We start from the raw sequence: 21,461 nt of genomic DNA on the forward strand, positions 1-21,461 counted from the left end.
AGATATTCATGTGGTAATGACAGATTTAATATGAAAAATCCTATAAATTTATGCTGAAATATTTAAAATTTAATGTCAGTTAAATTTGTAAGATGATGAAAATTACCTAAATATTCATAACTTAAAAAAATGTTTTTGTTACAGTTATGGGAAATGTCATTATTGAGCTAGGAGAAGATTAAGATTTTTTAAACTATTCAATACTTAAGGGACTAAAAATACAAAATTTTCTCTCTTATCCATATTGTTAAAACCTTATTTTAAAAAAAAATTAATTTTTGATATTTCTAATTATTAAAACCTTAAAAGTGGCTGGCCAAGTATAGAGAAGGAATAAGTTAATTAAGATTATGTGTCATTAAAATTATTTTCTTAGTTTAAAAAATTTTATAATTATCAACTTAATTATATGTCTTGAGTTTATGGTGGAGAAATTTTATTTCCCAGTATTAAAGCTCATCAAAATGTTTTGGAAGTAAAGAATTACAAATTAAACTTGTAATCAGAATGATTTCTTGAGGTCAGAAATGGAAAAATTAATATTTATCAAAGTTGGTAATCTTAATAATTATAAATTTAGTTACAAATCTTTTTCAAATTTAGCAGGTTTTTCTCAGAGTTAATACTTCTAGAACTATAGTTACCTGAAATCAGACCAGATGACCTTTAAGATCTTTCCAACCTGGAGAGTCTATTAATTTATCTCCTGTAGTAGAATGAAACTGATTAAGAACAAGAACCAGATTAGAAAATTGTCCAGCATTCCTGACCTCAGTTGCATTTAAATCTAAGGAATAAAATTGTGATAGATATGGCTTTTCTTCAGTTTTGGTGTTTCATTATTATTTTTTAAATTCTTACATTCAGAAAAAAGCTTTCCATAGAAATAGTTTCTTTATTTCTCTCTATGCAATTGAACACTTCTTTTTAAAATAAGAATGTAATGTGACCAATTATTTAATGTACCTATTTGTGTGATGTTTTGTATCAAATGAGGATAATTAATATATAGCATGTTTAATATATATGTGTGTATGTATTTGAGCTTATAGTGATAGAAATAGTGATAAAATAGAATATTCTAGTTTTTTGCTGCTATTCTAACCTTTATTGCACGATGATGCATCTAATTTTTTAATTTGTAAATACGAGATAGAATTCCCTCTAGCTCCATTTGCTTTCATAAAGCTGCTGAGCAGTTTGCTGTCTTGAATAAATTTTGCTTTGAAGGGGGTCGGGGGGGGATTTGAACCAGCACATTCTTGTGCGGTTTGTGAAGATTCACATGGTAACCAGCGGTGTGCATTGTTAGGTTTATCTGAATAAGCACCAGCCATGTGAGTTTTAACATGATTGCCCAGGGCAATGGAGAGAGAAGAGAGAAACCAGAAAGGACTGCACTCCTCTGTTTTTTGGAAAGTGCATTTGCTGGGGGAGGGAGCTACAGGAGTCAGTGGCCAGGGTATTTCCCCCACCTCCCCCCCAAGCTGGTGTCCTGTTTCCCTTTAGGTCCTCATTTGTTCGGCTATCTGCCTCATCATCTACTTCTTCTTTTCATTGTTTACCTTCCTAATGAGGGAGGCGGGGTAGACTGGAGGTTGATTGACAGCTACAAGCCCTCGCAGTCTGGCCAGAGAGCAGTTGGCTTTGGTTTCAAAAGTGCTTTAAATGTTCGATTTGGTCCTGTTTTATTAAACGAAACTGCTGCTCATCTTAAGGAAATTATCAGACCAGCAAAGATTAGGAAATATATTATTGGGGCCTAAAATCTTCAAAAAACTGCCCCTACACATGGAAAGAGCACGGCCCATCGGATTTTCCAACCTTAACATGGGGTTTCAAAAATAAGTATGTAATTTTTCCTTTGCAAAAGTGCTTTGATTTGAAGCCACGCAGCAAACCTCTCCAAAAGAAAACTGGCTGTGATGCGATCGAGAGCTGCAGTGTAATATTGCAGAGCAAATTTATTTTTTACTTCAAAGAAAAATGCTAATTAGCCGATTCACTACTTTTAAAGTTATTGTGAAGCATATGGCGCCCAGTGTGAGATACATCCAACTGCTAAAATAGAGCGGAGAGGAAATTAGCGAAGAATGGGCTGTATGGAGTGAGCTTCGGGGTGGGGGAGGAGGATAGGTTCTCAGGCAGACTCTCTAGCCTTTTCAGGAGGATTTTATCGCCCATCTCTGCTTCCCGCCTCCTCATTTACCCACATCCCCCACCACCAACCCTCCGGCTGACCTCTTCTGGGCCTCCAGCTCTCCCTCCCCCACTTTGGCCGAAATCAGGTGCGCACCTCCGGCTGGCCACCGGCGCACACCTGGTCTCGTGAAGGCTTCAACCCGGCCATAGCAGTCTCTTATCTACGGAAAATACTTAGAAAGTAGGGTTTTAAGGGTGAAATCCTCACCACGACGGCCAAACTCCCCGTGAAACACTACTAGCTAGTGGCTCTGTGATATGTTTTGCAGAGAAATAAAAGGGAACTGGAAAAGGCGGGAAGGGGAGGGTAAGGTGGGTAAGGAGCCTCCTGTCCTCTGCAGACTGGCAGAAGACCGAGGCCCAGAAGCGACGCGAGCAACTCCTCCTGGATGAACTGGTGGCCCTAGTGGACAAGCGCGACGCGCTCGTCAGGGACTTGGACGCGCAGGAGAAGCAGTAAGTGGGTGGTGGGGTCGGGGATTTCTATCCAGAGGTCTCCAGTGGACCCGGGCAGCCTCTCCCTGGCCCCGCAGTCCCAGTTCTCTCTGGGGCTTGGAATTCGGAGCGAGAGGGGAGTGCCGCTCTGCCCTCCACGAAGAAAAATAATTTGGTTTCCTGTTTGATTTCCAGGGCCGAAGAAGAAGATGAACATTTGGAGCGAACTCTGGAACAAAACAAAGGCAAGATGGCCAAGAAAGAAGAGAAATGTGTCCTTCAGTAGAAACCGGACCAGAATCCTGACCAACATTTTATTAGCCTTGGGTTCCCCAGACCATAAAAAAAAAATTCATTCTCGTTGATTTAAAACTTTTAACATTTTGTTTGACTGGATTGTACTTCTTTACCACCACCACCCCTTTTCCTCCCTCCTTTCCAGATTTTGTACAGAACTCCAAAATAGCTTTGTTTAAGGGTTTTTTTGGTGTGAATTAATCATTTCCTTGAAATCATGTGAAGTAGATTTGCACAGACATCTTGTGAGTGATTGGTATTGGGAGTGTTCAAGAAACTGTTCAAAGAAAGAAAACTCTTCCCTCATTATTTTCCCTCATTTTTTGATGGAGGAACATTTTAAAACATTTTTGTTGTTGTTGTTGTTGTTAATAGCATAATGAGGGGTGGGAGGGGGCTTAAGAGGGAGGGATAAAGAAAATGTCATAAATGATTTTTTTCCAGTCCTGCCATATGTAACACTGAGTCTGTTACCTAAATTTTATAGTTAGATCATATTCAATTTACTTATTAAACTGTGTTCTGTTTACCAGTGGGATTTTCTGCAGTTGTTTTACATTTCACTGTAAAGATAATAAGAGTACTTCTCCTCTGCTTTCTTCAGAGGGTGGCCTTTTAACGTAGCCTGAGACAAGTCCTGTGATTTGAAGGTGAGCAGTAAGAATGGGACTAATTGACATGCATCAGTTTACAAAGATAGTCTTATCATCTGAGAATGCACCATCTTTTTCTCTGGATAATTATTTATTACATCTAGCTTGGTTCCCACATTTTGTTGGGTCTCAAAATTGGCTCAAGAATGCTGTTATTATTTATTCTGTATTGATAAAATCTGTCTTGCCATTATTGAGTAAATCCAATTAATATTTTCTTCTCTAGCATAGCACTGTCATTTTTTGTGAAAATGGTTATCTGTTTATTTATTACAATACTGAGTCATATATAAATTTTCAATAAAAGCAGAAACTTTCTTACCTTAAACACTGCTGCTGCTTCTTTGTAATGAAAACTTGACATTGGGTTGAGAGAAGTTTTTGTATTCATAGGACTTTTCATGTGGAAAAAAAATGGTCCTCTTGAATGCAGGGCAGAATACTGGGCTGTATTTGGATCTGAATAAGTTTACACCACCCCCAAAGGGGCCCTGCTGACACACCAATGTGAATTGAAAAGCAGTTGGTCACATTTTCTTAAGCTGTGTAAACTAGCATGTTTTAAAGGGTCATCTCTGTTAAAGATTTGAGGAAATTTGTGAATCCACAGCACTGAAAAAAAAAAAAAAGCTAATATGTTGTAATTTGCAGTTGTTATAATTTTGCACTCATATGAGGAATAACTATGACTTCTGATAACCCTCCAGACTGTAGGTGCTGAAATGAAAGGAAGAGGGGTTATTGTTGGAGGGGAGGAGGAGGGTGTGTGCAGGTTTGTGTGTATGAGATGAGGGAAAGGGAACTTTCAACAAGAAGTTCTAAGCTACAGAAAAAAACCTGGCGATTTTATGGTAGTTTCCATTACTCTACCAGGGTGACTGAAACAAAGCTCGTTCAACAAGTCTGGAGACAGAGAAAACAGTCCACTACCATTTATACGTTAGCCTCGATCATAATGCATACATATACATACAGATATTTATACCAATACACACAAATTCCTTTCAAAAAGTATGCCGCCGCCAGTCTCAAAGTGATAAAAATCATCCTAAGGTAGAATTTCATGACAAGAATTTAAGGAAGTTACTGCAAAGTTACCAGAACTAAATGAAATCGGGTATTTGCCCTCTTCATTTGAGCAGGAGAACAGAAAAAGCTACGCTCCCTGAGGGAAGAAGCTCTCAGAGCCCGGCTCTAACCCTAGGGAAACCGACAGAAGGAAACCTCCAGCCCGGAGGAGCCTGGGACTTGGGCGACCGGCGTCACCCACTCCATTTACACAGGATTCGAATTCCGGGAACCTTCCCTCCCGCGGAGCCTCGCCGAGAGGGGGCTCCCCTAAACCGCTCCCGACCTGCCAAGGGATAAACCTTCGCTAGCCCCAGACTTGCTGCCCCTCTCCCTGCCCCTCCTGCCTCAGCCCCGAGCCTCGCGGGGTTTCCATTCGGGATGCTTTGTGGTGGCCGCACGCCCCGCAGCGGCCCCCGGGGAGCGGCACGGTCGGGCCCGTGGCGAAGGCGCCGCGTCCGGATTTCGTCGCGTGGTGCCCAAAGTCTTGCCTCCCGGGCGCAGGCGCGAGCCCAGCACGCCCAGAGGCCGTGGACCCGAAAGCCTGCGCGGCTGCAAAAGAAGCTGTGGGCCGGGGGATCGCCAAGGTGGAGGAGGAGGAGTGTTGGCAGCGGGCTGGCTTGGGCACAGCCCCGCGGGCCGGTGCAGAACTTCCGCCCCTGGCCGGGATCCCACGGCCCCGGAGCCAAACCCCTCCCCCGTCCCAAGTGTCCTCCAGAGTCTGGCCCAGCCTCGAGGTCACCTGGATGCTAAAGCCAGGGCCCAGCTCCCACGCCCCCTCCTCGGCCCGAGGGCCTTGAGCTGAATCCACCGGCTATCCCCAGACAAGGGCCCCCTCTTCCCCTCCCCGAGCTGCGGCCGTTGCTGGAACGGTCGAGGCTTCAGGCCCAGCGTCTCCCACCTGGATATTTGCCTAGCGACGTGCTGCCTGAGTCCTTTCCGCCGCATACAAGAAACTTTCATCTCAATCTCCCCCTTTTCACTCTCCTCCCTCTCCCCTCTCCTCTCTCTCTTTTTCTTCTCTTAATCCCGGGGTTTTACGGGTTGAGCATTAAGAAAATTCGCCTGCAATTTGGGATTAGATAAATACTCTCATGGGGGGTGGGGGTGGGGGCGGAATTGTGCTACTTGATACCTCCCAACTTCCCCGAGATCGCGGCCGCATCTGGAACCGAGAGAGCCTGGCCCGCGTGGAGGGCCCTGGGGACCGCCAGAGCACATTCCAGCGCGCACAGCAGCCCCACCTTGCCGGACCTCGGCCCAGCGCCGCCGCTGCAGGCGAAAAGGGGCCGGGAGGAGGCGGGAGGACGAGGGTTTGGGAGACCCGGCACGCACCGAAGCTTGAGAGGACTAACTCAGGCACACAGCGCGCAGGCCCCGGCCGGGATAGCGCCGGGATAGAGGCGCGGAGCCGCAGAAGCTCAGGGGAGTGTGCCCAGCGTGCCGGCCAATTCTCCCCGGCAAACTAGTGCGCTCCAGTCAGCGCTTTCCCCCAGAACCGAAGGCGGGGGCTATATTTCGTTTCTTGCTTTAAATCTGCGCATCTCGGAGGCTCGGAGCCCAGGGTCTCCCGAACTATTCCCCCGCGGGGGCCTGCGCGAGCCTAAGGTGTGTCCCCACTCGAGTCAGCGCTGCGCTCTGCGCAGTTTCTTTTCCTGTTAAGGCTTTATCTTGTTCGTGTTTTTCCTTTTCCCTCGTTCTTTTATTGTTTTTGCTCTCTCTTTCTCTTGCTTTTGTGAATGGGTCGCGGTGTCTTTGTTCTGGAGAGAAGCGCCCGTGTCGCTGACTTTTGTGAACCAGAAAGGGATCTTGTAAAACCTTTTCTCCTTCATACTCCCCCCCGCCCCACACCCCTCCTCTTTTGCCCCTTTGATTAGATGTTCCTTCATCGTCAAAAAAAAAAAAAAATGTAATTTCGTTAGTCTGGCGGCCACTTTCTTTGAACATTAGCTCGCTTTCAGCTCCAACTTCAATTAGAAGGAGTTGATTTTGAGAGATCAACAAAAGAACCGACCAAAGCCTTATTAAAGGTCCTAAGAAGATCTCCCGGGTTCTTTGAGAAGCAGTTAAGGAAACTGTGCCCTCCATCATATTCTGTTACCGTATTTTATTCGGACTCCAAAGGAAAGTGTCGCTTGGGGGAGGGGAAGCACTTTGATGAGCGGCGGCCGCGGCCCCTTTTCACTCAGCGGGCTCCCCCGTCCTTCTCCGCCACCTCCTCGCCCCGCGCCCGGTGCGCTCTCGGTGCCCTACCCCGCGGCCCCGCAGCGCTGGCGCTCCCCACCGCGAAGCGCCCGGCAGCTCCTAGACTCTCCCTCACACTTACTCCGGTTCAAACTTTTCACTCCGCCTGTTGAGGTGGAGGGGAGGGGGCGGGGGGAGATTAAGAAGAAGCGGTAGGAATTCCTCGAAAGGGGGTAAGTAAAGTCGGCCTAATATTCAGGAGGAGGTGCCATTTAAAAGAATTGCCTTACTCAGTGTTGGGGCGCAAACACTTTTTTTGCGCTTTGAAAAGTCCACCCAGGTAGATGTGTTTTGAGAAGTTTGTTCGACTGGGAAATGGGCTTCGCCAGTACGAACTATCCGGGGAGATCGCTCAAGGAGGCTCCGGCGGCATGAAGAAAGGAAATTGAGGGCAGGGTCTGTGGCCACGTTTTCCACCAGACTGTCCCTAGTAAAAGGAGCCAGTGTGAAAGACAAAGTTTTCTATCCAAACCTTTCGATTCAGAAGTACAGTGTATGTGTAAAGGGGTGGGGACGCTGGGAGCCGACATTTCAAAAGAAGCTTTCACGATTTGCAAACACCTATCGTGGGGACTGGGAACTCCAAGAGACGTCGAAGAGCAGGTAAGTGGCCGTGCCTCCCCTGCGGGTGCCGCTCAAGGGCACTGGAGTCCTGAGTCGCCGAGGCGGGATCTGCGCACTCGGGACTGCTCCCGCGCTCAGCAAAGTAGCCCGGACAGCACGAGTCGCCCGCCGCGTGGGTCTGCGGGTGGTGGCCCGGTGCATGAAGACTCTGGGGCCCGCTGCGTCGGGAGAGGGGGCCGGAGGCCCGTTCCCCTCCAGCCCGCAGCTCCCGGCTCCTCGCGCCCATCGGGTGGCGTGCCAGAGAGCGAGGGAACCGGTTCTCCAGCACCTCGCCTCCTCTCTGCCACTCCCTCCAGGGCGCCAAAAGGGCGAGAGAAGGGCGGGGAGCCCCGGGGCGGCCTCAGGGCCAGCGTTTCCCTCCGCGGCCCGGGCTACCGCGCGGCTCTCGCCTTGCCTGTCTTGCTCTGCGCTGCGTTTGCCAGTCTAGCCCCGGAGTTAGCGCGCGACCGGGGCGGGGCGGGCGGGCGGTGAGGGCGGGGTGCAGGGGGCGGGGGAGGGCGGGGGAGCGCGGAGGTAACCCCCGGCTCGTGCTGCCATTGCCCGGCTCCCTGTCACTCAGCCCGCGCGGGGCCGGGGATTGGCAGCCTAGCCCCGTTACGCACTCACCTCGCGTTCACATACCCGGGGAGGGCAGTAGAAAGGTGATCAATCTTCATCAGGCTACATTTCCAATCACCTAAACACCCCGGCGAGACAAGCCACTCCGACAAGGTAACTCGCTTGATTTATTTAGTTTGCAAAGTGCCTCTGCAGGACTTCCCCAGCCCCCACCGCCTCCACGCTGCACGGAGTGCCACGGCAACCTCGAGCCACCTCCCAGCTCTGCCCCTCTCACCCCCACCTTGTCCTTGCGGCCCCCTCGGTGCGGTCCCGGGCGAGGCACTGTGTAGGGAGCGTGTGGGGCTTTGCAAACAAAGTGTCTATGCAATAAAGTGAAACCTGGAGAGACACGCACAAAGCCACTAGAAAGAAAGAGAAAGGGAGGAGGGAAATTGGAGAAAGAAAGAAATCCGGCGGGTCCCTGACCCACCGCCCGGCCCCGCGGGTAATTCCTGTGCCGCTCTGTTTTGCAGGTTGGCCTCCCAGAGGGTCTGTGTGAGGGCGTGAGGTAGATGGTGAGCGGCCCCGGCAGCTGAGGGCAGGTAAGGAGAAAGCCGCTGGTCGCCCGGGACTCTGGGAACGCTTCGGTGGCTCTTGCCTCCCCTTCCTCAAACGGGTCCCCTCTTCCCCGGTCCCTGGCATGGGGGGGTGGGGGGCGGGGCTGGGAAGCCACCTGGCTCCCCTCTTGCTGAGCCGAGGACCCCGGAGCTCCGCTGCGGCCCCGCACCCCTCCCCCGCCTCCTCCGAAGTAACCCAGCTGAAGTGCTAAGTTTGAAGAAAGTCTTTGAAAACTCACACTGCAGTCTAGCAGAGTCGCCACAGCTGAGTCCCATTCTCCCTTGGGCCCGGCTCTTTCCCTTTTGTCGCCTTCCCTGCAAACCGACTTCTCCCGGCCCAGGCCGTGGGTCCCTGGGGAGAGGAGCGGGCGACTTCTCTAGCTCTTAACTTCTTTCTTTCCCTGAACTCTTCTAGCCCGGGTCCCAGGTCTGCTTTAAGTTCCTGTGAAGCGGGCTAAAGCGACAGGTCCCCTGGGGTCTCCGTCCCACTCTTCCAGCGCTACTTCCTGGTTCCTGATTGTAGCACCTCGGTTTGGGGGACTTGGGGAAGCCAGGTGTCGACCTTCCTGCCCGGGGCAGCGCGAGCTACATCGCAGAGGCCTAGTTCTCTAGTCTGGATCGGGTCCTGGGGCGCCGGTTCAGCTAGTAGGATAAGCGGGAAGCGCACCAGACCTACTGCACTGAGGCTTCCCAAATCCACCAGACCCTTGGGGCGCTGGTCAGGTCACCTTTCGACCCCGGCCAGGACCCCATTGTCCGCAGCCAGGACCGGCTTGCTCTGGGGAAGCATGGCCTGCGGCTGTGGCGAGGTGCGGGTGATCTCGGGCGGCCTGTTTGAACTAACACCTGTACGATGGCGCCTTCTGGTCACCTCGGCCGGACCTGGGCTCGAATCGGTGGTCGAAGTGTGGGTGGGATTCCGGGTAAGCAATCTCTCAGCGGCCAGGCACCGAGAGGTAAACCGGAAGAGCGGCTGTGGTCTCTAGGGCCTGGACCCAGCCCCGGAGACTCTGGAAGGAGGTACTCTACTCAGTGGGCAATGCGTCCTGGAGAGGCCCAGGTGCCGCGAGCCCTCCGCAGTGCCTTACCTTGACTCTCTAGAGTCTACCTGTCTGTTCCACTTTCAAAAACATTTGAAACAAAATGAAACAACCCCTCATGCTCTGGGTCTCCTGCCGCCTTGAGGTCGAGGGGATGTTTGCTTGTGTGGTGTGATGCCTTCTCCCACCCGAACAGATTTTTGCCTAGTCTTGGGACCTAGCACACTCTGCGGTTTGGGCTCTGACCTCCCAAGTTTGCCCCTGATTTTAACCTCTCCTCACTCCTAGCGTCGCCCTACGAGTGTCTGGCCCATTCCAAGCCCGAAAAGAGGTGATAATGATCCAGAAATTTTACTTTTCAAAGAAGCTGTGGTCTTTGGGCTAAGGCCTTATAGAGCCGAGTTTTGCACAGATCCATAGCCTGCGTCACCTCCCCATCCTGTACTCCTTCCTCCGGCAAGACCAGGAAGCCGTGATGTCTTGGAATGACGGTTTCGGTGTGTCTTATGTTTCCATAGGCCGGGCCCCCAGAAGCCACAGAGATTGAAGGACTGCGCAGTGGGAGCCCCGCACTGCGCCTGGCCCCCGGCCCCCTGGATCCGTCGGGGCGCCTCCACCCAGCTGTTAGCATGATGTCTTACCTCAAACAACCCCCATATGGTATGAATGGGCTCGGTCTAGCCGGGCCAGCCATGGACCTCCTACACCCCTCCGTGGGCTATCCGGGTGAGCATCGACCCCCACACCCTCCTCCCTTAGAAATCTGGGGAATCCCCAGCCTCTGGGTTTGAGCACAAATTTTGTCCCAGATTAGGCCCAGGGAACCGGTTGCCTAGTCTCTACATTGCAGGGCGCGCTGACTCGGAGGGCAGATCCTGGTCGGGAAGTGGGGCCGGGGTGGATAAGACGTGAGACGTGAGCCCTCAAGCCCGGCCACACTGGCAACTTCTCCCCAGTTGTCATCCCACCGCCAGCACAGGGTGCATTTACTCACAGAATCGTTTTCCATGGGTGGGGTGTGTGTGTGAGAGAGAGATCGAAAGAATCTATGCCTTTCCTCCTCAACACTGAACGAGGAATATGGACACTCGCTTAGCCCTGACAGGAAAGGCCGAGCTTGCCTTATGCAAAGCGACTGGCTGAGGTAAGGCAGAGGGATTCTCCCTCCATAGTTAAATTGTCCTCTAGATGGGTGGCCTGCACCAACTTCTGCACTGTTGATGTGGACGACTTGAGCCAAATCCTGGCCTTCTTGTCTAGGTTCCTTTTCTTCACCTCCATTCATTACCTCGGAAAGTGTTTTCCAGGACATGTTTCGGCACACCCCTTCCCCACCCTCCAGTCAGGGAGAGTATTGGCAGGGCGGGGGCAGCGAAGGAAGCAAGATTGTATAACTTCTCTTCCTTTCTTAACCTCTGAGAGGCAGGGAAGGGGGCAGCCCTGGAGTGTCGGAGACAATCAGGAGTGTCGGTGTGCCGATCAGGCACACCTGCAGTTTCTCCCACCTGTGGCCTGTCAAGCTCGCCTCCCTGGGGAGTTCTTTTTTTTTGCTCGGAGCTCGGCTTTCTTTTGCAACGACCTGGTCCAGGGCCTGCCAGGGTCCTGTCCGTATCCTCTAGCGCGAGTCCGCTTGGCCACCACTGACCCGACGCTTCCCCGCGTTTCCCTTCAGCCACCCCGCGGAAGCAGCGACGCGAGCGCACCACCTTCACGCGCTCTCAACTGGACGTGCTCGAGGCGCTCTTCGCCAAGACTCGCTACCCAGACATCTTCATGCGCGAGGAGGTGGCGCTCAAGATCAACCTGCCAGAGTCCAGAGTTCAGGTGCGCGCGCGGGGGGTTTCCAGGGTCCGGGGAGGGGTGCTGGGGCTGGCTAGAGAGGGCCCGGTTGGGAAGTGGTCTGGTGTGGGGGCGGGCTTACAGGCTGGGCAGCCCCTCTCAGACTCCCCCTAGCGCTGGGCCCGGGCCTGGCAGAGGGGCCAAAATTAAAGGAACTAGCTTAGAGCCCTGAATTGGGCCGTTGGCCCCGGGGCGCCTCTCCGAAGTCTCTTTTAGGATTGCAGGAGGCCAAGCCCGACACTTGTCCCCTGCCTCTTCGGCCACCCCAGGGCTTGGCAGTTTCCTACCGGGTCTTGAATTCTGCCTCCGCCCTGGCCTTGCATCCCGGGAATCCTGGAAATGAAAGAGTGGGGCTTGGCCAAAGCCTGGTCCCCTGTCTGGAAGTGTGCCCCACGGGTGGCGGCAGTGTGATTAGACCTTTTTCTTTGCTCTGAGAGGATGCTGAACGCAAAATCTGGCTACCAGCTTTGCTGTTTCTGGGTTTGTGTGTGTGATGAAAGGGCCCGGAAAATACTGATCGGATCATAACTCAGAACTCTTCTCAAAGGCCTTTTATCTTGCCATTTTCCTCCCAGAGGCTCGAGAGAACAGGAATGCCATGTCTTGTACCCGGGCCTTCCAAGAGGAGTGAGAACTTTATGACTGTCTTATTTGGTTCCCCACTTGGAGCCAAGAAGTTCAACGACATTCTGTTCAGACTTCATTCCGTAGTCCCCCTCTAATTCAGCTTCCTGCTCCCACCCAAATTCTCTGCCGGCCCAGCACCAGGGCTCCGTGGGGCAGAGTGGTTCCGGCTTAGACTTGGTGACTGTCCCCCATTCCGCGGCGTGCTCTGTGCCTCGCCGCAGTTTCCCGAGCTCTATTCACATAAGACAGGGCCTCCATGCATTCACAGGTCTGTTGGGAAGCGGCCAACAGCAGCAGTTTAGAGATGGCTGAACTTTTGGCTGGACAGACACAAATGTTCCGCCCTCCGACAGAGTTGAGCTGGGGGTGGGGGTGGGGAGGTGCACATCCCTACTTTGCCAGAGGAGGGTCTTTGAGCAGAAGGACGAAGGAGGGTGGAGCAGCGAATGCAGGGTCTGGCCGGGCCGGAGATGGGGAAGGGTGGAGGCGTCGATCGGAGAGGGATGCGGTTCCTAGGCCAGAGTCGGTCCAAGAGGCAGGGGAGTGGCAAGTTCTACTCGCCCCCTCACACGCTCTTCCCCACTCGGCCTGCCGCAGGTCTGGTTCAAGAACCGCCGCGCCAAATGCCGCCAGCAGCAGCAGAGCGGGAGTGGGACCAAGAGCCGCCCAGCAAAGAAAAAGTCGTCCCCGGTGCGGGAGAGCTCGGGCTCTGAAAGCAGCGGCCAGTTCACGCCGCCTGCTGTGTCCAGTTCCGCCTCGTCCTCCAGCTCCGCATCCAGCGCCTCAGCCAACCCCGCGGCGGCCGCGGCTGCAGGCCTGGGCGGGAACCCGGCGGTGGCGGTCCCGTCGTCGTTGAGTACACCTGCTGCTTCCTCCATCTGGAGTCCGGCCTCCATCTCGCCCGGCTCAGCGCCGGCTTCAGTGTCGATGCCCGAGCCTTTGGCTGCACCCAGCAACGCATCGTGTATGCAGCGCTCGGTAGCCGCAGGAGCCGCCTCGGCCGCAGCCTCCTATCCCATGTCCTACGGCCAGGGCGGCAGCTACGGCCAGGGCTACCCCGCGCCCTCCTCATCCTACTTTGGCGGCGTGGACTGCAGCTCGTATTTAGCGCCCATGCACTCGCACCACCACCCGCACCAGCTCAGCCCTATGGCACCCTCCTCCATGGCGAGCCACCATCACCACCATCCCCACGCACACCACCCGCTGAGCCAGTCCTCAGGCCACCACCACCACCACCATCACCACCACCACCAGGGCTACGGCGGCTCGGGGCTCGCCTTCAACTCTGCCGACTGCTTGGATTATAAGGAGCCTGGCGCTGCCGCCGCATCCTCTGCTTGGAAACTCAACTTCAACTCGCCTGACTGTCTGGACTATAAGGACCAAGCCTCATGGAGGTTTCAGGTCTTGTGAGCCCAGGAGTGGGAGGAAGAGGAGAAGAAACGCAACTACCTGCGCCCTCCGTGATCCCCGTCCTGTTGTTGCTGCTGCTGCACCGCCCGCCTTTGCCTCGGCTTCCCCAGACCCGAAATTTCATGCCCCCAAAAGATGCCCATTGCTGCACTGCCGCCCTCATCTTTGTGCCACTTGCTTGGGGGATGTGCAAACCCTACCCACCCCTTGGATGGGGGGACCGGTGCTTCGGCTTGGCCAACAAGTTCTATCCGGGAGAGCTGTGTGCTCCCCTCCTCAGCCCCCACCGAACTCCCAAGTCGCCCACTTCTAGTCTTTCTGGACAGCTACTATGTATGCACTTGCAGCCTTCGGAGGCTCTTCGCTCTGTCTTGCTGTTTGAGCCCTACACTTTAATTTATTCTTTCTGGACACTGGAGTCACTAACTGGCATGTGTCTGCCTGTTGGGAGTGTACCCACACTCTACTCCAAATCAAAACAACCACTAAGCGTTTCTCGCCTGCAGACTGCCACCCCTTCAGCTGCCCTCAGCCCAGCTCCCCGCCTGCAGGCCAGAGCCTCCTGGCGATTCCTCCTCTCCTGCGCGACGCGCTCGTGGGAGACCCAGGGGAGGAAGGTCCTTAGCCTCTCGCGCACAGCCCCGCCCTGCGTAGAACTGGCCCAGGCTTCCGCCTCGGCGGGAATGCTGTATATAGTCAGGTCCGTTCCAGGGACCACTTAAACTTTTTAGTTGCTGTTGGTTGAACTGAGCATATCTTGTCTTAGAGCCCAAGAAATAGATCTTTAAGATATATACAGCATATATATATATATACACACACATATATATAAAACAAAAGCAAAAAATATTTCCCTCTGTCCCCTTTCCTCTCTTTCTCAAACGATGGCGCGTTTACTTTTTCAGTTGTTGCAAAATTTCCCTGCCGTCTCACACCTTCTCCCTCTGTGTATTTATTAAAGAAAATCGTTTGGTTTTAGGAAGCTGCGCGCGGAGAATCCGGAGGGTCCTGGAGTCTGAAGGAAAGAGTCAAGTCAGGGCACAGGGGAGGGGTTTAGGCTGGGAGGGGGCACAGGACTGAGCCCTTCACCAGGTCTAAGCACAAGGTCGCAGTTCTGGTTTAGAGACCAAAACCAAAAGAAAGCAAAAAGATAAAAAATAGTATTATGGGGGGAAAAAAAAAACAAAAACCCAGGCCCCCAAACCCAGGTTCAATTCCTCCGTCGGCTTCTCTCTCTTTAAACAACCCTGTTTTGTCTAGTGAGTTTTTAGTGCACCTTCATTCTCCGAAATCTACGGAGAGTCCACGCCTGTATATCAATTTTGGCTTTGGCCGTTTCGTCCAGTAGGTGGGAAAGTAATTTGTAAATTTGATTTGTCCGATGTGAAGATCGCAAATTACTTGTTGAAATGTAAGGCAGCCCTTTTCTCCCCCCCTTTATCTACATTATTTCCCGAAAATAAATGCAAATTAATGAACGGTTTGTCAGTGTTGCTCTTCTGCTTCCAGCCCAGGTCCTGGTCTTGGGTGGGTGGAGGGAACTAAAAAGAGGAAACCTCCGTGTTAATAACCCGCGTGTTAATAACCTATGTGAAGCTTCAGGCCAAAGAAACGCTCTCCTAGAGAGGGTCCCCCCTCCCACCCCCCGCGTCGGTCAGCCCGGCCTCTTTCCCCAGGCGTTTTGACCCCGTATCCCCTCTCGCCATCGCGGACAGAGACAGGTGTCAGGACTCAATTCCCAAAGCAATTCCTTTCTCTTCAGAGGCAGGAGCCTGGCACTGATTTCTTCACCCTAATTGCCGCCTGCACCAGAAAGAAGAGGGGGAGGGGAAGAGGGTCGGGAGGCGGGAAGGGATAGCTCTGTAATGCTCTCAGAGCTGAGCCAAAAAGGAAAAGAAAACAAAACGACAAAAAAAAAAAAAAAAAAGATCCGTGTCTTGCATGTTGGCAACAGACAACCTTCCTTTCTGCTGAGCTGTCCCTAGTGGCTTCATGGCGGCTGGGGGAATCCGAGTCATCCCTTCCACGTGCTAAGATGTCCCTTTAAACCCTCAGGCCCTGCCAGAAGTAGCCAGACTATCTTTGTTCGTATTAAAACGCAAAAACAAAAATCTAGAAGAGTCGATAGGGACGCGTTTCACTTTGTCAGGGGAAGCGGACTTCTGGATTGCAGCAGGGGGTCGGAAGGAGGGTTCCACCTTCCCTGAGGAAGACAGGGGTAGAGGTGGGGGTGGGTTGGAATGATGCTCCAGAAGACCCAGAGTCCCGATCCTTTTTGGTCTGAAACCTCCTGGGCGTAAGGCCCAGAAGCTGCTCAACTTGTCCACAGGAGGGAAGGAAATAAGGAAACAACGAAAAGTTTCCTGAGAAGTGACCGACACACCCTATTCTTTTTATTCCGTGTGAGAACTGAGAGCACAACTTGAGGCCGGGTTTGAAGAACGACCCCTCCTCCGGGGTTCCATGCCGAGCTGTCTCATGGCTGCGAGACCCGGCTGGAGTGAAGCTTTCTCGGCCGCGTCCTCCCTCCGGACTCCGTAGGTTCCGGCTCGGGCGCACCACGCCTTCCTAGTCTGTAAATAAGCCCAGCAGCCCCCTACTCCGCAAAAGTCCGCAGGTGGGCGCAGCCGCGGCCTCGCTGAGCGTCACCCTGCGGCGCCGCCGGCGGAGGGAGTTCCGGCGCGCAATCCCGCTATGCGCGTGGCCCCTGGGGTGCGCGGCCCGCACGTGCCGGGGAGTCTGGGCCGGTGGCCGGAGCAAAGAGGCTTTTCGCTCTCGCTGCATGGGCTTGGGCTCCCGGGGGCAGGGTCTCCTTGCTCGACCGACCTGCCTGGCCTGCCCCAGTGCCGCCCTGGCTCACGCAGCCGCCACTAGGGCCGCTCCAGGCCTATGTTCTGGGCTGCCTGCGCCCGCAGCTCCTTGAGGCGGGTTCTGTGCGTCCCAGCAGTCCTCCTGACTTCGCGGTGGAATGAAACCAGGAGACGCGGCTCTGCACTCGCTTGGACAACTGTGTGACCTCCGGAACAAGGTACCCAACCCCCAGGGCCTCATTTTCGTCGCATTTATTATTTGGCCTCACTTTGTCGGGGACGGTTCAGAACCTCACACTTCGGGCCGAGGCTGCGGGCAGGCAGGTGAAACGCATCACAGTGGCCCCGACCACTCGGCGGCGTCTAGAAGCTTCGGCGCCTGCGTACTTAGGTAGACTGGGGACCAACGGCAGGGCTCGTGGAGACCCGGCAGGAGTTCCCGCCCGGGTGACGAGGCCTCGAGAAGAGGCACGTGCTTCTCCCAGGGCTTCCCAGCCTATGCCGACGCCCGCGGCGCTGAGCGGAAACGAGGAGCGGGAAGGTGGTGGGGCACTTCAGGCCGCCGCAACGCGGAAGCTTGGGGGAGCAGGGAGGGTGCGTGGCCGCCGGAGGGTGTGTGGGTGGCTGGAAGGAGTTGGGGAGCCCACGCGGCCGCGAGTCCAGGCGGCGGCGGCGGGAATGCTGCAGGTTCCTCCCGGCCGGCCACCTGTTACTGGCAGGTTCTGTGAGAACCGCCCTCAGCTCGCCCTTCTTCTGAGGGAAGAGGTTTGTACTGTTTGCGTTTTGGTGTTCGTGACACAATAGAAGCAACTAGAATTGAAGCAATGGATGACGGTTAAGCAACTTCAGAACATTTAGTAACTTTAAGTGTTAAGACGTCAACAGTTTTGTTCCTTTGAGTGCTCAACGAAATCTTCGTGTTTTCTACTCATGGCTTATGTTCTCTGGTCAAATTTCGAAGGCAGTAAAGTCCGCCTTTCAGTGAACTTGTGTGAAGTGTTTTATGGCTAACGGATAGGTCATATTTGTGATTTTTAAATAAGTTTTAAAAATTCTTGAAACCTCAGGAGCACCGCGTTAATTTCCTGAAGCTTTGAAAAGATTCAGTGAAGTAACATCGTCTGTTGTAGAGCTTTTTATTATTTTATAGCTACTCAGCTACTGAGGGCATATGGAGACATTTCTCAACATTGTAAAAAAAAATTTTTTTTTTTAAATTCTTAGAGCTATGGGGTATTAAACGTGAGAGGAAAAACAGGTAGAAAGGCGCTGAGTGTCAGCAAATTTATGTCTGGCACATTACAGAGACCAAAAAACCGAAAGGTTTCAATTTTTTTGTGTCAAAATCACTAGTTTTTTCATACATTTTGATCAAAATAGTTCTTAGATAAATTTTTTTTTCCAGTTGTGAGAATGGTAAGTTCATTACTTTGGCAGAATATATGAATGTTATTGATGTCATTAGGCACTGACAGGCACGGAGGTTTTCTTTAGAGATACAGAAATAAAATGTATCTGATATATTAAATGTAGTTAATATATACATTATTGGTAAAGAAAATCTGTATCATTACTATTCAAGACCAAAAAAAAAAAAAAAAATCACTTGGCTGCTGTTGCAGAATTAATTTAAGAACAGCATCAAGATAGATTTATAAAACTCCTTAATTGAAAACCTAACAAGTTCTCAACGAGTTATTCTGTGTTTTCCGTACTATCTCTCCCTTCCCCCATGCATTTTAATGTCGAAAATGAGAATGAAAAAAGCTCATTAGCTCATTAATTTTTAAAATTTTATTTTTAATTGGAGTAGCTCATTAACTTTAAGGAATATTTATATTCAATAGTACCTAAAATAAAAACCACCAACTAAAAAGTGAATGCTAAATAATAACAATGCATTGCTTATTCTGACAAGGAGAAAACATCTCTATTTAAGAAAGAATCTGTTTAATTAAATGTGTGAGTGTCTAGAATACACTTATTTGAAGAAGGGTTTTGTTTTTTTTTTGGTTGGGGGTGGGGCTGTGTGTTGTAGATAGTTCCTGAAAAATCAACTTTACCTTAGTCATCCTATTGGTATTTATTGATACATGAAAAACGAATTGGATATTTTTGGTGGGAGAGGCAAACATGCGATTTTGACTTAGTAATTCTTTAATCATGCTTTTAATGAGTTGGATTTTTACCTTACTTTAGGTGCAGTCTTTCAAAAGTTTTTAAAAATCAAAAATATTTCCTGAAAAACTTGTTGTTTAGGTGAAATGGCAGTTATGAAAAATAGTAAAAGTTGAAACTGCTGTTAAATATATCCAGTTTTTTCTTAGAAAAAAAAATAAAGCAAACAAATGTATGGTGTGCTCACAAATGTATCACCTGATTATGAAACTTACACATTCATATTTCTGTAACCGTTACTTCAAAGATGGAGATAAGATTTAAAATATTTTGAAGTTTTTCTAATCAAATAGTACAATTAAATGACAACTTTCAAAATTTAAACATTGAAAATCTATTATGTTTCTAAAAATTATACCCCTCTTACTGGCTTTGAATAATTTGATTGGTGACTAATGAAATAAAAGACACAAAGTTCCATTCCACTCCAAGTGTCATAAATACTTTGTTTTTCGAAGGTTAATCTTATTAAACATCTTATAAATACTGTTTCAGGAAATTTTAAAAGTACTTTTAAAGTAGATTGTGAAATTATGATTTAAAGGATGAATCACAATTTTTCCGGGATGGAAGTGGAGTGTAAATAAGTCATAAGTAATTTTGACATTTGGGGTAAAGTTAATTAAAATGTAGGAATAAATGGTCTTTGATTCAACAACTTGGTGTCTAAAGAGCTTATAAAATATTTTTAGTACACAAATATTCTTATGTCTCTTCAAAACTTGAAATGCTTATAAAGATATACCATCATCTGTCATAGCTATTTAAATGCAGGAATCATACTTTCTTTTTAAAGTTTATTTTAAAAACTTTATTGTGAATTATACATACAAAAGAAAGTATAAAATGGGTTTATACAATTTAAAGAGGAAAATTTTAAAGGAACAAGAAGTTCTCAAATACTTTAAAAAGTATATTTGAGATAAATTCTAATATCAGTGTTTAAATTTGATGTAACATAGATTATGTCTGTTTATGTCCCAGGGATATTTCTAAATCCTTTAGTATAGTGCCTATTAATATATAAGGACATTTTTTAAGGCAGAAAAACAGTTAAAATCATAGGATGTAAAAGTTCTATAGGCCTTCGAAAAATCCATAGTGTTTCTTTATTCATAGAAAAATTGTGTTTTATATCGCCTTATATTTTATGACAAAGAGGCACCCAAAGAATATCTTCTTTTTGCTCAACGATGCGTATTTGACCTCATCCAAAGCTGTGGCTACAACTCTTGATTTCATTACTGGTGACCCTCAAATCCATATCTGTACCTCAGACCTCTCTGTTGGACTTCATATACCTGTACATACAGTGAAAAGAGGCCATAATATGATGTCTGGGTCTTGCTTCATAATAATAGAGGAAGAGAGGGAATGGTTGGAATATAAATTAAATAAGATTATTATGAGTTTTTAATTATTGAAGCTGAGTTGAGAATACATATAATTTCATTACACTCTATTTTTGTCTGTTTAATTTTTTCCATAATGAGAGATGAGTGAAAGTATTCATTTGTGGAAAGTGGTTTTTGCAGTATATTGAGGAAATTGAGTTCCCCATCTTTGGAGTCCCTACAGTATTGTTCACATATATTATTTTCTTTATCTGCTCTCAAGTCTTATAAGGTTGGTTGGTGTGAAGCTTAGGGTGGTTTGATTATTTACTCAAGAACACATAGTTGGTAAGTGGCAGAACTTGGCAGAACTCAGTCTTCAGATTCCATGTTTGACTATAGGAGCTACCTAAAAATTTCAGTATGTTAACAATTAATTAAGGGAAAAAACCACACACCATATTACTTACAAATCAGATTGCCAGACTGATGTCAACGAAACGTGCTTTATCTAAGTTCAAGTTGTAAAATTTGAGTTTTGGTAACAAATTTATTTTCTAGGACATTGTTACATTTATCTTTCTGGGCATCTCTTCAATATCATTTAATGAGTGTTCAGAAATATATTAACAGAGCATTAAATGAAAAGACTAGTCATACCAGGTCTATCTCACCTTTTAATTTCTTACTAATACTTAATTTCTAAGTAATTTAAAAATTCTTTTACTGTTTGTTTCATGTTTATGAGTAGTGTTTTTTATTCTTCGCTGAGCCTTTCTTGCTCCTCAGAAGGTTGCTTTGCTATGTTATAGGAGGTCTAATAAAGGGAAAGTTGTGTAAACCAGATATGGAATTGGGACTAGATTAATGACTCTGTAAATGAGGCTTCATTTGTTTGTAAACAGGTATTTGGAATCTTTTTTCTAACTATGCTAACGTCAGGTTTTTAAGTTTGTAGTTTAATTTTTAAAATCTCACTAAGCAAATCCTGTCTTTTTAGGGTAAAATTTATTTTTTCAGAGCTAACTCCGCAAATTAAAAAATGCTTAACAAGTTGGGGAATATAGATAGGATTACTTTATAGATATTGGTTTCCTTTTGTTAAAAAAAAAAAAAAACCAAGTCTTGTTTAAACAGTATCATTATTTCTTCAGGTTTTAAAAACCATTCATCTCATGCTTCTATTCCTGCTACTGACCTCTTCAGTTTTCCTCTTATTTGATGTACAAAAGGAAAGCTTGTCTGTTTGTGCTTATTAATGTTTGGAGAAGAAAAAGCTAGCATCTCTTTTCTCCCTGTATTTCTTCGTGTGAGGCATGAACCATCATATACTCAGATCAGCACCTGATAATTCCTGCCTTCCTTTTTATTTGTATATTTTGGAATTGAGAGTCTCCCCCTGCCCTGAGATTGTATTCCACTCAATAATAGCTAAATCTTTTATTCCAAAAGGGATTAGAAGTCAGTGGGAGTCCGAGAGAGAGAGAGAGAGAGAGAGAGAGAGAGAGAGAGAGAGAGATAAGAGATAGGACTAAGT

The 21,461-nt window shown here is 49.0% G+C and overlaps 2 protein-coding genes across 13 annotated transcripts in view; both read left to right on the plus strand.

Annotated features, from left to right (window-relative positions):
- Positions 1-3,915, plus strand: part of EHBP1 (EH domain binding protein 1) — a 345,461-nt gene extending 341,546 nt beyond the window's left edge. For all 12 annotated transcript variants that reach the window (XM_025261231.3, XM_025261232.3, XM_044926040.2 and 9 more), the window contains 2 exons: positions 2,544-2,658; positions 2,833-3,915. In XM_025261231.3, coding sequence (XP_025117016.1) covers positions 2,544-2,658; positions 2,833-2,923 — 206 coding nt within the window. In that variant the 3' untranslated portion in view covers positions 2,924-3,915. The remainder of the gene's footprint in view (positions 1-2,543; positions 2,659-2,832) is intronic.
- A 4,176-nt stretch (positions 3,916-8,091) lies between these two features.
- On the plus strand, positions 8,092-15,083 carry OTX1 (orthodenticle homeobox 1). The gene is made up of 5 exons (XM_006075606.3): positions 8,092-8,234; positions 8,597-8,665; positions 10,239-10,446; positions 11,393-11,544; positions 12,784-15,083. Exons 3-5 carry the CDS (start codon positions 10,350-10,352, stop codon positions 13,600-13,602), a joined length of 1,068 nt encoding a protein of 355 aa, XP_006075668.1. The 5' UTR covers positions 8,092-8,234; positions 8,597-8,665; positions 10,239-10,349; the 3' UTR covers positions 13,603-15,083.
- The last annotated feature ends 6,378 nt before the right edge of the window (positions 15,084-21,461 follow it).

The sequence above is a fragment of the Bubalus bubalis genome, chromosome 12 (genome assembly GCF_019923935.1).
Source record: "Bubalus bubalis isolate 160015118507 breed Murrah chromosome 12, NDDB_SH_1, whole genome shotgun sequence".
Taxonomy (NCBI): domain Eukaryota; kingdom Metazoa; phylum Chordata; class Mammalia; order Artiodactyla; family Bovidae; genus Bubalus; species Bubalus bubalis.